Source organism: Pipra filicauda, unplaced genomic scaffold, assembly GCF_003945595.2.
Source record: "Pipra filicauda isolate LSUMZ 115617 unplaced genomic scaffold, ASM394559v2 scaffold215_size1667880_pilon, whole genome shotgun sequence".
Taxonomy (NCBI): Eukaryota; Metazoa; Chordata; class Aves; order Passeriformes; family Pipridae; genus Pipra; species Pipra filicauda.
In genome coordinates this window covers 1,229,083-1,244,654 of record NW_024104327.1, presented here as the reverse complement: position 1 = coordinate 1,244,654, position 15,572 = coordinate 1,229,083, and the positions used below count along the sequence as shown (strand labels likewise).

At 42.3% G+C, this 15,572-nt stretch overlaps 1 protein-coding gene across 7 annotated transcripts in view; it reads right to left on the bottom strand.

Moving 5' to 3' along the window:
* Positions 1-1,691: 1,691 nt before the first annotated feature.
* KATNAL2 (katanin catalytic subunit A1 like 2) overlaps positions 1,692-15,572 on the bottom strand; it is a 29,972-nt gene continuing 16,091 nt past the window's right edge. For all 7 annotated transcript variants that reach the window (XM_027719969.2, XM_039381169.1, XM_039381167.1 and 4 more), the window contains 8 exons: positions 15,094-15,192; positions 14,477-14,540; positions 13,111-13,229; positions 10,929-11,020; positions 9,358-9,468; positions 3,609-3,771; positions 2,455-2,557; positions 1,692-2,126 (listed from right to left, as the gene is read on the bottom strand). In XM_027719969.2, coding sequence (XP_027575770.2) covers positions 1,987-2,126; positions 2,455-2,557; positions 3,609-3,771; positions 9,358-9,468; positions 10,929-11,020; positions 13,111-13,229; positions 14,477-14,540; positions 15,094-15,192 — 891 coding nt within the window. In that variant the 3' untranslated portion in view covers positions 1,692-1,986. The remainder of the gene's footprint in view (positions 2,127-2,454; positions 2,558-3,608; positions 3,772-9,357; positions 9,469-10,928; positions 11,021-13,110; positions 13,230-14,476; positions 14,541-15,093; positions 15,193-15,572) is intronic.

Sequence of the window (15,572 nt, the reverse complement as noted above, 5' to 3'; positions counted from 1 at the left end):
ATGGATTTTGCAGATTTTGCAGTAGAAACCCAGAATCATTTAGGTTTGAAAAGCCCTTTTAAGATCATCAAGTCCAACCGTTCCCCCAGCACTGCCAAGGCCACCACTAACCCACGTCCCCAAGTGCCACATCCACATGGCTTTTAAATCTCTCCAGGGATGAGGACTTCACCACTGCCCTGAGCAGCCTCTGCAGGGCTGGACAGCCCTTTCAGTGAAGAAATTATTCCAAATATTCAACCTCAGCCTCCCCTGGCACAACTTGAGGCTGTTTCCTCTCATGGTGTCACTTTTTACCTGGGAGCAGAGACCCCTCAGGAACAGAGGCCATCTTTAGATACTGTCCGTGTGCCCTCACACACTGTCACGTACAATTTTGGATAAATTCACACATCTAGTTTTTGTGCCAGCAATTCTGAGCCTGTTTCTGCTTGGAGGATATAAGGGAGGTCTGTGGCCCAGGGTCAGAGTCAGGTTCAGGAGGTGGGAGAACTATAAGCAAAATCCTGTGAAGAGATTTCCCATGGAGACTTTTGCCATATGACTGATGCTAGAACTAAAAGCGACTGTCAGTGCCTCAGGGGCCCTGGGACGTGCTGGAAAGCATGCACAACCCTGGTACTCAGAATGCAGATGCACACAAGAACAAGGAAAACACTGGGAGAACTGCAAAGAGGGAAGAGTGTCTTGGTGAGGAAGATGGTAAGAGAAGGGCAGTGGTGAGACCTGAAAGAGTGACTTGTCAGAATTGTTGGTGCAGAGTGCAGGACACATGGCAGTGCTGACTGCTCACCTGGCTGTGTGTGCAAGAACAGTGGCTGGTATTAAACACTGCACTGCAAAGACTGGAAAACTCCACTGGGTCCAGTGGAGGGTGACACAGGTGATGAAGGGAGTGGAGCATCTCTCTGAGGAGGAAAGGCTGAGGGAGCTGGGGCTGTTGAGCCTCGAGAAGAGACACTGAGAGGGAACCTCACTAATGTCTGTCAGTGTCTGCAGGGTCAGAGGATGGACCAGGCTCTGCTCTGTGTGGCCCAGCAACAGGACGAGAGGAACAGGCACAATCTGATGCCCAGGAAGTTCCACCTGAACACGAGGAAGAACTTTGCTGTGCAGTGACTGAGCATTGAACAGGTTGCCCAGAGAGGGTGGGATGTCCTGGAACCATCTGGACACAATCCTGTGCCATGTGCTCTGGGATGGCCCTGCTGGAACAGGGAGGTGGGACCAGGTGACCCACTGTGGTCCCTTCCAACCTGAGCCATTTTGGATTCTGTGATCCTGTTTTATGGCTGGCTGTGAACCACTGGGTAACCACCAGTACAGTTTCTAGTTAACTAGCCTAAACCTGCTGATTTTCTACAGTATCCCTCTTAATTCCTTGCCTTTTCCACCTTGGAAATGCTCCAAACCAACAGTAAAGTAGCACACTTGACACATCAGCTGAAAACAATGACAAACTAACCTCATCTACAAAGCCTTGCTAAGGTCCTGAGTTTCACTGAAAACCCTTGTTTCATGTTTCATTAAGAAGGGTGCAAGTCTCTGCTGGTACAGCTACACTGACTGTGATGCTCGAGTGAGTCTTGGGAAAGGAGAATTACACTAATTGTCTAACTGTTCTTAAGCTTTCTGCTTCAGTTCTACCTCCAACCTGTATGCAGTTGTCATGAATAAAGACTGAGAAGCAATCAATCTTTTAAGTCTTCATGCATAAAATTAAGGCTGGAGGCTTTGTTGCATAGGAGCTGCCATTACATTAATTCCATGAGGAATGTTTTTTGAATGGTCATTAAAATGGTTAATAAAGAGTAACCACCACTCTTTCACCCACCCTTAAATTCTGGAAGTAAAGATTTCCCTCTGACACTTGTCACTGCTTTCTCTTTCCTGAGACAACAGCATTTCCTTCCCCATCACCATCTGATCCTTTGGAGCAAGGACATGCCACTTTGGAAGTCTTGGAAGTTTTGGGTGTGTTTTCTGTCAAACTGACTCAAATTCCCTCTGCCAAGCCATGTACTTCCGGCTTAGATTCTTTGCTGATGGCTTGGTGTGGGTGATCACATCCAGGAAATCAGCTGTTGTGATCGTGTCCAGTTGGATCACGGGCAGCTTACTGTTACCTAAAGAGAAGAGAAGTGAATAAATACCGTTATCATTACCAAAAGACATTCTTTTATGTCCCTGCCTAATGCAACACTTAATATAGGGGAACAACGGAGTAAATGCAGTGAGATAAAGAAAAAGTTGTATTTATGCAGAGAGCACAGATACTGACATTCAAAAGAAGGCCTGGTTTTCAGAAATTTAGATGTTTTAGATCTGTAGAGTTTAGAACTTTTCCAGGCAGGTATCAGAGCTCCACCTGCTGGGGTTAACATGATCGTTCCTAGAGTTACAGGAGGAGATCAGCATTTGCCAGTTGATATTCTCTGCTCAGAGCTGAGGTACCTGGCTGATGATTTTCAAGAGCATCAAATATTTTCCTCACTGGTCTCATGGCGGCTTCCTTGCACACGAGTTTTATGTCTGAGCCGGAGTATCCGTCTGTTTCCTGTGATGGGATCAGAACAATGCATTACAGCTCACAAATCAGACAGGAATACCATTTACAGGCATATATATTGTATTTATAGAAAATATTTGTAAAGTCTACTGCTGTCTGAAATATCTGTTTGTATATGTATACCCACAGACACACACAGACACATATCTATTTTTATGTGTATGATTTCCTCTTGAAGTTATGTTGCTCATTCTTCTTTTGAATGCCCACAATACCTTGTAGGAGCAAGGAAAAATACTGTGCATTTTCTCTTTAAACCCCAATTTTCTGTAGGTCAAATAAAACCCACCTTTGTGTGTCCATCCCCGTCTTTCCTGTTAAAAAATAACTGTGTTTCCTTATTAGGATTTATAAACCCAAAACTGAGCAGTATTTCTCCATGAACACATGTAAAATGAGTCAACTGGGTAAACTGTAAAATATTTAGGCGTTGAGTCCTTGAGCAAACTGGTCCAGTGAGTGGCATCTCTGCCCATGGCAGGGAGTTGGAACTAGATGATCTTTAAGGTCCCTTCCAACCCAGAGCATTCCAGGATTCTGTGATTCTATTTCCAAAGAATTCAGGATGTGACAAAGGGCTAAATGAAGAGAGCCTGGGTATCTAGTGAATCTTTTCACTGTCAAATGCTCTTTTCTCCCACAGCAGTGGAGCGGTGACAAACCTTCCCTACACAATTAACTGTTCATTACCCCGGTGAATTGGAAGTGCTCCCAGCTTGGTGAGAACAGTGATAAAATGTGCTGTTGCTGGAAGTCTCCCTGTATTTAAGGCTGAAAAGTTGGCCCAACAGAGAGGACCAGAATACACCATTTTGCAGGCAGAGCTGTGTGAAACCAGTGATTTCCACAGGCCTGTGACATGCTCAGTGCCGTGTGCTGCCAGTCTCCCTTTGGAGCCTCAGACTGAGCTGAGGTCCTTCCCCAGCTCTGTGTGTCACAGCTGCCACACCAGAGTGCTGTCCCAACCCTTGTTCACAGTTCTGGCCCAGAAATGCCTCCAGCACCACGTAGGCACTGTCCCTGTCACAGTGCTTCCCACCTGACTCAGCAAGCTGTAATCCAGATCCGTCCTCAGCTTCACACCCCCACTGTTGCTCAGAGGGGGCAGCCAGTGCTGGATCATCACCTGCCGTGCCTCTTTACTGGGCAGGTCCACCAGAATCCTCTTCTCCAGCCTCCGCAGCATGGCAGAGTCCAACTCCCTGCAAGCAAAGGCGGAGAGGGATCATCTCAGTGTGTCTTGTCATGGAGACCTGGCTTTGACAGCAAGGTCCTCCCTCGCTGCAGGGACTGGCATTTTTCAACCCCACCTGTAACTGCGCCAAAATGGGAAAAAAAAGGGTTAATTATCCAGTGTGTTCCTGTTCAGCATGTCAGTGATGCACTGGCTTGTGACACTGAGGATTAGCAATAGCAATGAGAAGTTGCAGTTTCCATCCCTGGCTCTGGTGCTCATCTGCTGCATGTCTCATCAGTAACAACCTCTCCCTTTCTCCCTCTGCTATTAAGGAGACAGTACAAATTGTCTGTCTGGGGCACTGTCAGGACTAATTAATTGCTACTTAGTAAGGGATGCTCAGTAGGTATAAAATCCAGACTGAAGGTCTTGGATGTGAGGCCATGTATTACAGCTGAACAAGACGCCGATCTGGGACTGCTCCTGCAATACAAACTATAAATAATACAGTTACAAAGCATATTGTCCTTATAAAAAGGATCTTGTGAAGGGTGGACAGGCTAGATAAATGTGTCAGTGAGCCAAAAACCATGACTCTGTGAACATCAAAACTGATAAAAATGGTTTGCCTAAAAAAAAAAAGATAAGAAAAAGCTTCTGTACCAATCTTTCTCTACTGGTCCCATTCAGTCACACACTCATTATTCCAGTTTAAAATATAATTCCGTCCTCATACCTGCCAAGAAACTTTCATCTAGGGGAAACTCACTTCAACGTGCCTTGTGCAGACAGAAGAACAGGAGCCACAAGAACCATTTCCATCCATGCTGGCTGAGCAGAAGGAACCGGCTGTTGGAGGGTTGTACCTGCAACCTGGGACTGTGATACACTTAAATTAAACCTGCCTCTACTTTTCCCGATTCCCTGGGTGAAATATTTTTGCCAGGAAAGTCAACATTCAGGCAATGAATAGGGTTTCTTGTATGAAACTCCCTTTAATTTACAGGGAGCTCAAAGCCAGCTCAAGATGGATCTGTAGCACACTGACAGAGCTTGTTTCTGTCACATTTGGTGACTTGTCCTTCTTTTTTAAGAGCTAATGTTTTCTGGTGGCATAGCGCATGATAAAGGAACCCAAAAAGGGGCTCCCAAAACTCCATATAGGGGCTGGCTCTCATCTCAGGAAGAGCAGCGATGTCCCCCTCCCCAGAAATGACATCTTGGTTTGGGAGACCTCGTTCCACGTGCACTGAGCCAAGGGCAATGAACACAAAGATCAGAAAACCAGATCAACAGGAACCCGGAGGACAACAGGAGTTTGCTCAGATCCACCTCAGTACTTCTAATCAAGGCTGCAGGAGTAAATACCAGAATTTGTTCATCAATGGCTGTCAGTATATTGATATTATTATTGATATTTTTAGGCTGTTTCAGATGCTGTCCAACATCCAGTGCAGTAGTACAGAGGCCCACCCAGAAAAGATAAAGAACCGCACTCACCTGCTCACCTTCCAAATGTATTTTTCAGCCCAACTCATCAAAATTGCTTTGCTTGGCTGGAAATTTGTTTATTTGGCTGGAAATAATTGCTCTGGCTGACCAACCCCTTTGCTGTTATTTACCCATATTAACATCCTCTGTGTATAGAGGGCAAAAATTCTCAGGGTTTTGGAGGTGCCTACACAGGTACCCTAAAAAGCACGTGTAGGCAAAGGACAACCACAGCCAGTCTCTGCAAATATCCTGAAAATCCTCCAAATGGTGAAGTTTTCCATGACTCCTCCTGCTTCAGGTCTCCCCCAAGATCACAGTTTCTCGAGCTCTCTATCCATGTTCTGTAAACATGAAGTTGCTCTGTTTTGAGAAGCTGTGGCTGCCCCTGGATCTCTGGAATATTCAAGGCCAGGTTGGATGGAGCTTGGAGCAACCTGGGATAGTGGAAGGTGTCCCTGCCCATGGCAGGGGGGTGAAACAAGATGAGCTTTAAGGTCCATTCCAACCCATACCATTCTGTGATTCTATTTATCCAGAAAGGTTACAATGACCTGGCTTGTTGGCTAAAGAGCAAAATAAAGAAATAATATTTTTGTTATCTTAAGTGTTTAGGTCGTTTGCTAAATTGTTTTTTTAGGCAAGGTTAAGTGACATTAACCAGAGTAGAATAACAAGCACTGAGCCAACCAAAATATTCTCTGCAACAACAGCCAATGAAAGTACTGAGAGATGATCATGAAAAGATACACAAAGTTCTACAGGACCCATAAGAGTAGTGACTTTTCAGAACTCCCCCAGGTTAACATTAGGAGGCATCACAGGATCACAGACTGGTTTGTATTGGAAGGGAAGAGTCTATCAGCCCACCCCAAAACTTCACCCACCCTGAGGGTGGGGAGGGAGGAGAGAGCAGCACCGCAATGGAAGTTGAATTAAATGTGCTAAATCATTAGGAAACATTCACTACGTGATTAAGGATCATTTTATTCCTTCACTAATGAGGCCTTTATTTTATTTAATTACATTGAATCATTTCAGCAAGTAATTTGTCAACAGAAATGCTTTGCTGATGAGTAGCCGAAAGCTACTTGCTGGGCAGCAAGGACAGGCTAAAGAGGAAGATCAATAGCTGCAGTGCAGCTTAGGACAGCATAAAGAGCTTTGTTTAGGCTTCTTTTCATTCATCTAAAAGCAGCTTGGTACCAGTTTTTTCCATGATCAATAAACATCCAAGTTAAACAAATCTCCTGAAATCCAGCTTAACACCAAATGTTTGCAAGAGCACACCGCTGTGCTGTGAAACCACAACCTCCCATGGTGGCACCAGGTATTTTGAAAGTTTGTTATTAACTCTTCTTGTGGAGCTGAAGTCCGGGTCTGACAGTGTGACTAAATGTCAGACAAATTCAATCTGTAAATATACAATTGAGATCTTAAGAGAGGTTCAGTCCCTGCTGCCCTCTCTGGAGGCAGATACTCCCAAATTCCTTGAGGCTAGGGAGCCCAATGATGGTGTAAGATGCTCATGATTTTCACTAGCTTTCCACCCCCCTAAAACACCTTTCTAAGCACACATTCAGTCACTTCTTAAAGCATTTTCTCTGTGGTAGGGACATTTCTTCCAGAAAAACTCATCAGTACATTCATAAGTTGGATTTGCTCAAGAAAGAGCAAAATCCAACCTGCCCAAAAGAGAGAAAAGTTCAAAAGGAAGTTCTAAGCTCTCAGGTAAAACTTTCAGAAGTGAGAGCTGGCTTATCACAACATCTCAGCTGCCACCCTCATATCAACACAGACTGCCTGCTTCCTTTTGGGGCAGTTCCCCCAAAATAGAAGTCCGGTAATTTTGGATCGACATTAAAAAAAAAATGCTGTGTCATTTTAGCTGTTTCAAAGAAGCAATTTTGCAGAAATTAGCACTTCAGTGTTATAAAATGATCCAAAATCAAATATGTAGAACACTCACAACTGAACTCTGTAATTTTTACATGACTTCCCAGGAAGAGTTTATTGCTTGTGTAAAGCAGACACAGGTTAACAAGACACATGCAGGAATCACTCTGCATGGATAATTATTTCACAGGATTAATTTCAGTCCATGGAAAGGTGCAATGCACTGCTCACAGTTTCTCCTTCTAAAAGGGCAATGATGCTGCGGTAACATAAACATTTACAGTGTATTAGTAACAAACCATAAAGATACGAATGGATTATTAATGCCTTAATTCACTTTCAAACTTAATTGTCCAGTTATTTCTTTTTCTGCACTTTCCTATATAACTGGAACATAATTAGAATTCCACTCCGTTCCTTTCACGTAGATACTGAAACACAAAATGGGGTGGATTTTGTACTGATTTAAATTCATGAGTTTGTCCAAGGCATAAATCCCCCAAACCAACACACAGACTCAGCTATTATGGCTATAAAAGCCTGTGATGGCTCTGTACTCACACTCTTGGGTAGGAACCAGCCTAACTTGTACATCTAATTTCTACACAAATTTTAGGTGTCCACACAGCCATTCTCTTACTTAAATGCTCTGGGCAAACCACAGACAGAGGGGCAGATGAAAGCTTCTGAATATGCTGCCATTTTGGCACTTGAATTGGGATCCACATCCTCCTGCTTCTCTGAAGGGCTGAGGCTTCTCAGCAACAACAGGCCAGGCTCACAGGCCGCATGGGACTGATGGAAAATACTACCTCTGAGCCTCAATTCTCAGGCACCAACATCACTTCTGTGGTTTAACTCTCTTCTCCTGTTCCCTTTCAGCCAGGGAAATCAAAAAGGGAATCAGCTGAGGAGAGGAATAAAACATTACCACAGACATTGTGAGAGAATGTCAGGTGGTGTGCCATGACTGAGAGGTGCAACTATGTGTTAAACAACATAAAATAAAATTTTAAAAAAAAAACAAAACAACAATAAAATACACTGGGAGTTGAAGTACTCAAAAGCAAGATGGGGATACACACTTTGTCACTCAGACTCAGACACACCCAGCTCTGATCACAGCCCAGAGCCCTCAAGTCACAAAGAGAGGCTTTTCCAGCATTTCTCCTTATGGCAACCCCATAAAAATGAGACAAAAATCACTAATCGTGAAAAACAATCTATGAATGAAGCCTGTGCTTTGTGGGTGCAGTGCCCCCTCTGGCTCCCAGCTGGTTTTGGGTGCCCTGCTCTGTGGTTGTCACACGGCAGAGCTGGGCAAGTGTCACCTCAACGAACAAAGTGCCTTTTATGTCAAATTTCAAGTATTGCCACTTGAAATGCTGCTGATCCACTGTTCACACAGGTCATTCCTGGGAACACCTTCCATTGGGCTACACCAAACGTTTCCCAGACTATGGTTTGAAGTTCCCTGGAAACAGGACTGCTATCTTCCCCTTTTCTGACTCCTAGCTCATGCTCCTCTGCATTGGAGGTGGGAATAGGCCCATTTAGGTCTGTGTGCCTTTAGGGACATGGGCACCCAGAAACACCTCAGTGCTGTGAGGTTCAGCAGCTGCAAAAACATTGGCCATGTTGACCTCTCCCGAGCATCCAGAGCTGTTACACCAAAAAATCTTACCTCCCTCCCTCACCCTCTCCTGCCTGCCTTGTTCCCAACAAATATCCTGTCCAGTTTGAGAACCAACATGATGAAATGCCCTAGTTCCAGTCTTAAATTGTCTATTCTTCTATACTAAATTATGTTAAGAAAACTGAGGAATTGTGCCCCTCAACTTTTCAAAGTCCCATTTCATACCAATAAAATCCAACATTCCTATTTATGGAGTATCCTTCTAAGCACCAGATGTTTTAAGCACCTTAGAGTTCCAGGCTGAAACCCTTCTTAGCTTAAACATAGTAAATAACTTGCCTATAAATTCAAATACTCCATTTTAAATATTAGCAGCTGTAGGACCAGCATATGTTGACTTTATTATGGATTATTCTCATGTGACACAAATAGCAAGAACTGAAGAGTTTAAAAGTAAAAGCTCCAAATTAATCTTTAAATGCTTTAACCAAATATCAAGGCTTTTCCTGCAGAAGTCTAAATAAAATCTTTATCTGTGCTTAGAAGCTCATGAAAATGTATTCAAAATGTACTCTCTGGATCTCTTACCATGGCAGATTGGAAGCTGCTAAAACAAATACAAGATCATCAGATCGGGCCAAGCCATCCATCTGCACCAGTAATTCTGTTTTCATCCGCCGACTTCCTTCATGTTCACCACTACCAAGATTCAGAGAAATATTATTTGCTCAGTGCATTAAAGTAATCATCTTTATTTATAAGTGTCATTCACAGCAACTGAGCCCCTGTCACAGTTTTGCCCCAGTTCAAAGCATGATTAAGCTCCATTAGCTAACATCTAAGCATTAAAATCAAGCTTTCTAACGATTACTTAAATGGACTCTTTCCAGTGCATTAAAGTGAGGTGAATTCACTATTACTGAATCCAAAGAAAATATTTATTTTTATTTTTTCCTTCATATTAAATCTCCACTCAACGCTGACTTTTACTGGATAACAGCTAAGGCTTTGATTGATTGATTAACTGATCTATAGAAGGGAATTTTTACAATGTGATAGTTGCCATTTAAATAACTAAAACACCTACCTATTCAGGGTGGCATTTTTCTGTGAGTGAATATTAAGTGGCCACAAAAAGACACACTAACTACTGAGTTCAGCATGTTGCAAAATGTTCTATCAAAATCAAACAGAAAAATATGCCTCAATGACATGAATTTAAAAAATGGGGCAGAGACCACACAGAAAGGATCCTTCCTCAAAAAAAAAGGAGAACTTAAGCAAAGTCCTAAGAGTTCTGGCCCTGATTCAGGTAATCAATTTTGTAGAAGACCAGCTGGAACTCTTGGTTCCAGATGTGGAACTCTTGGAAACTCCTGGATTGAGCCCAGGGAAAACATCAGAGTCTTAGATGGCAAGAGCTGCACTTCAGGTTTAATGGCTTATTTCTGCAAAGACATCCACACATCAGTGCCAAGTCAGTATTTAATAAGGATATGTAAAAATGCATCAAGGAAGGCAAAATTTGGGTCATAATTAGTATCTATTAACTGAGAATGATTACAAGTAGTATCACTAAAATAGGGCATATTCTATTTATAAATTGTAAACAAAAACCATAATATAAAGTGACCACGTAATTCACTGTACATAAAATCCACTGTAATGGGTTACTAATGGTTATAACAATACTTTTACATTTCTCTTGCTCCTTTCTCATCCCTAACCTTTTCAATCAAATTTTTAACTATTAACTGTCTATACCTTGGGTGAAAATAATAATATTCAACCATTCCTGCAACTGGAAGTCCTGACAATGCCACCTAAATCTGTCCCATTAATGAAAATGCCATTCCAGTGTGTACACTCTCCATATTACTCTGCTATGCCTAAGATTGTCCAAAGTGTCAAAAAATCATCTGACAATTCATCTGTTGTTTCCCCCACCACTGCCTTTATTTCCACTCCAAATCCCTGATTTTAAAATACAGCACCACTGGTTATACACTCTGGCACCACCCTCCTTCTCAGACCCTTGCTGCCCCCGTAGCCTCTTGCTCATCCTCACACAACCTGCCTTTCACTCTTGCTTCTCCTGTGCAACTGAAATAACCCTACACCCCACTCTTCAAATCCCCCAAAGTGGTCCCATCAGTTACCCAGGAGCAGTGCCTCTTTGACTCATCACTGACTCCAGCTCATCCAAGAAAATTGTGGAAGGAGCGTGGTACCGGGCGAGCTCAAACAACACCTGTTCAGAGAGAAGAGTAAATGTGAAGGATAAACTGACACAAAAAGGCATCAAGGACCGCTGGCATGGAAGATAAATAACAGCACCCACATTCCAAGGGATGTCTGCTGGGAAAAACCTCTGGGTAGGCTGAGGGTCCCTGAATCCTCTCAAATTCTGAGAGGTTTGTAAAGGAGATATAAAGAACACAGCCTTGTAATCCTGTCTTTATGTGTAAATCTTTCTGGCTAAATCCTATCAGAGTACCCTGAGAATAATGAGATAGAAGAAAATGATCCATCAGAGGATTCTGGGAACTCCTAAATTGTTGTCAGAGATTAAACATGTGCCTTTTGTTGTTGCTCCATTTGAGGTTTTTTTTTAAATAAGGATTTGAGAAAAAAAAACTACAAGTCAGCTGAACCATAGTGAAAGAAATAGGACTGATTCTCTTGATAAGAATCAAGCAGGTTATTTTTTTTTTTCTGGTGAAAACAAGCACAAATTCTTGACCAATCAAGATTAAAAAATGGACTGTTATGATGACACAAAAAATGTGGATCTGCCTTTGGAGAAAGAAGTTTCATCTATTTTTCCATAAACATGGAGAGGCTTGTATTAGTGCGAAGACCATAATGCCAGTTCTTCTAGATTAAAGTGTTCTTTGAGTTTTTAAACAAGCATCACTAGCAATATATATTAATCCAGCACTTTTTAATCTGAACACTTAAAAAAAAGCAAATTTAAAAAGATATTTATTATATTCATCACTTTGAATATAAAACACAGGGTTTAAAGTATTTTCCTAGAGTCACAAGTAGACCATTACAAATTTTACTAGAAATCTAAAATACAAAATCACAGAAATACTATGTAGAACTGAGGAAAACAGGATGAGTGGACATGCCTCCAAATGACCACAGAAACCATGTATCCTTTCCACAACTTCGGAAAACTCCTGCACCAGCCTCGTGTGATCTTGGGATATAAATTCACACAAAACTTTTCTTAGAGCTCTCCCGGTCCACAATCTTATTTCATTTTTTGATTCTGCCGAAAACTCAGCTAAGGGTAAAATGTCACAAATTCCATATAAATGCACGTGCTGCAGCATGTTCACAAGAACCTTTTGGGTAATGGTGTCAAAAAACAGACTGTCCCACCCCTACTGTTGCCAGAAAGGAAAAGTCCAGGAAGCTACTGAGACAGGTGTCAAGAGGATCAGTAACAGGAGGGGACTGTCAGAAGAAAAATGTGCTGTTTTAAAGGCACAAGAAGGCAAGAAGAACAATTGTGCTGCAGACATTGCCAACATTTCAAGAAAGATTAACAATGCCCAGAATGCCACTTGCAGAGTACAATTTGTTATGGTTATTCATTCCCAAGAGCTTTGTATCTATCCAAAGTGTAGCCTTAGAGACCACAGAATCACAGATGAGCATAAAGGAAGGGCTTAAGGGCTTGTGGATTTCTTATATGGTGGATATTATGGAGAGATTCCGATGGGTATCATAGGGCAAGGATGCTACACCTGAACCCCTGAATTTTTCTGGACCACAGCTGAGCCATGAACACTTCTTACTAGTCCATATTAGAAAATACATTTACCTATTTACTATTAAACTACCTTCCTTAAAACATTACATGTGCATTTGACTGTAAGACCTTTGTGACAAGGGAATTGTCAATTTTGTGCCATGAAGACTAAGAATAATAGGGAATTTGGTAACATTTTGTAGGAAGCCTAGGAGACAACACTTGCAAAAAGGATGTGAAATGCTCTGAAGGGGTCACTAAGCAAACACTGCTTTAGTTAGGAACTCTGCTTGTCTGTCTGTTCTTCATTGAGTCAAAGATCTTTGCTGCCTTCAGAACATCTGTTTCATCTTACATCACAAAGTTCAACAGCAAGAATCCATTATGAGACTTGTGCAGAAGTGATGTTACTCCCATTTTGAGAACTACGTATGAACAAAGTCATGTTTTGTCTAAGTCAGGGAAGGTTATGAGTACCAGAGGAACATTTGCTTTCCAGTTCTGTGTTAAACTCCAGTTCTTTAAGAGGGAACCTGATGTTTGTAAATTATAATGAATGAGAGAATAATTCTTACCCGGACAAGTTTTTCTGAATCACCTCTCCATTTGCTGACAATGGTGGATGCTGATATGTTGAAAAAGGTTGTATTGCATTCTGTGGCAACAGCCTTAGCAAGCAAAGTTTTTCCAGTACCTACAAACAAAAGCGTTTGAGAAATCCACTCTCTAAAGAAAGACAATGCAAACATTTCAATAATTCTCCTCATCATACTACCAGTCAGGTAAAATCAGTAAAAAAGTCATAGTATAGTTGGGGTTGGAAGGGATCTTAAAGCTCATCTCATTCCACTCCACTGCCATGGACAGGGACACCTTCCAGTGTCCCAGGTTGCTCCAAGCCCCGTCCAACCTGGCCTTGGACACTTCCAGGGATGGAGCAGCCACAGCTTCTCTGGGCAAGCAGTGCCAGGGCCTCACCACCCTCACAGACAAGAATTTTTTCCCAATATCCCATCTAACCCTGCCCTCTGGCAGTGGGAAGTCATTCTCCTTCATCCTGTCCCTCCATCCCTGGTCCCAAGTCCCTCTCCAGCTCTCCTGGAGCCCCTTTAGGCACTGGAAGGGGCTCTCAGGTCTCCCTGGAGCCTTCTCTTCTCCAGGTGAACACCCCCAGCTCTCCCAGCCTGGCTCCAGAGCAGAGGGGCTCCAACCCTCAGAGCACGTTGTGGCCCTTCCAGATTGTCTGGGGAAACTCAGGTAATACAGCACTGCAAATGCACTTCCCAGAATCTGAAGCAGTGCATGTTGAAATGGTCAGGTGCCTTCTGTGGCAAGTACATTTAAACATTCACAGGAACAAATGGAGTTCACTGCAGTGGCAGCCTCTGCATACTGACTCAAGTGGTTCCTGTGCCCTGTGTCCCCTTCCAGCCACACTCATGGTGGTGGTGCTTGTGTCAAAGTGGAGCAGAGGGAGCAGGGAAGCTGTGCTGACACACTCAGAAAAACACACAACTGGCCCAGCAGAGGGCAAAGTTTCCTCCCATTCCCAAAACAACCCCTAAAAAACCCCCATTTTCACTAAGGATATAAGTCCATGACAGATTTATTCACATATCATAGGATCAGGTCATGCCAAACTTGATTAATATGTAAATAATAGCTCAGTAAAAACAGGGGTATGAGTTTTCAGGCCTCTGAATTGTTAGTATAAACACTGTTTCTGGAATATTCAGGTGTAAAAATAGTCAAGGCTCACGAGAAAGGCCAGGTTTGAGTGTCAGTGGTGGACATAATCATCCAACACTCTCTCCTTTTAATTCACATCACAGAGCAGGTTCTTTTCTAACATCTTTAACCTAATTAGCATCAATGATTTATCCATGGGACAAAACCAGAAACAATGATGAACACAGAGATATAGTATAAAGCTCTCCAAACCTGGTGGTCCATAGAGCAATAATCCTTTCCAAGGGGACAGAATGCCAGTAAATAGCTCTGGGTACTGGAAACAGAAAAGTAATTCAGGGATTAAAAATGTATCCTCTGTAACAAATAGCAAGGAGTTCTAGTCCCCACCTTCACTGCTTCATTCAGGAAACATATGAAATTCGAAGAGGGGCATAAAACCACACCAAAACAATGTAGTATGTATGATCTGAATACTGATAAAAATACTGTATTTACCATTTGAAATCTGTTTTAAGTGATTTTTTCAAATGCAACTGATTTCATATTCTCTTCTGTAAGTCATTTTTCATGGAATTAATATAGGCCAAATCCAGCACTTCTTACATTGTCAAAGGTTCCAAAAATTTAACTTGACACATTTTAATGTGTTAATTTTAATCCTGAAAGGTCATTTTTCTATAGGAAATGCAATTTCAGATGGAACGAGAACAGGAATAGTTCTGACATGAAACAGGAACAGGAGTAGTTCTAACATGAACTGCTTACAAAAGCACAGAAATAGTAAGAACTCTAAAACAACACTGTAATTGCAAGGAAAATGCTAAGGAGCCCAACACTGGTTTTCCCAAAACTATTTAGAACTTTACCTTTATGGGATAAACAACTGCTTCCTTGACCAGCCTTTTAGCTGCATCCAGTCCTATAATATCATCCCACTTCACGTTGGGCTTATGGAGATAAATGTCCTGCAACACACATCACATCTTGTTAGTAAAACCCCTTCTGCACTGGGATAATGACCTCTGGCAAAGTAAAAGGATCGACTCGGTGATAAAATAAAAGTGCTGTTAAGTGATACAAGCTGTATTATTTAACCCTATGTGCCAGGGACCTCCCAAGAGGAAAGCATACACAGCAATCATTTCCCTCAAGCTTCCCCTCCAACCCCCAGTTTCCCTGATGTATTCCTGCCAAATGTATACACTCTCAGATATGTTTTCTGTTAGTTTGGCTCAGTAATCAGCCAACATATGAAGATCTATCATGATATGAAAGGTCATCAACCCTAATATTTTGCCTCTGTTGCTGGCATGTATGGGATGTTTAAAAAACAGAAGTATAAGCA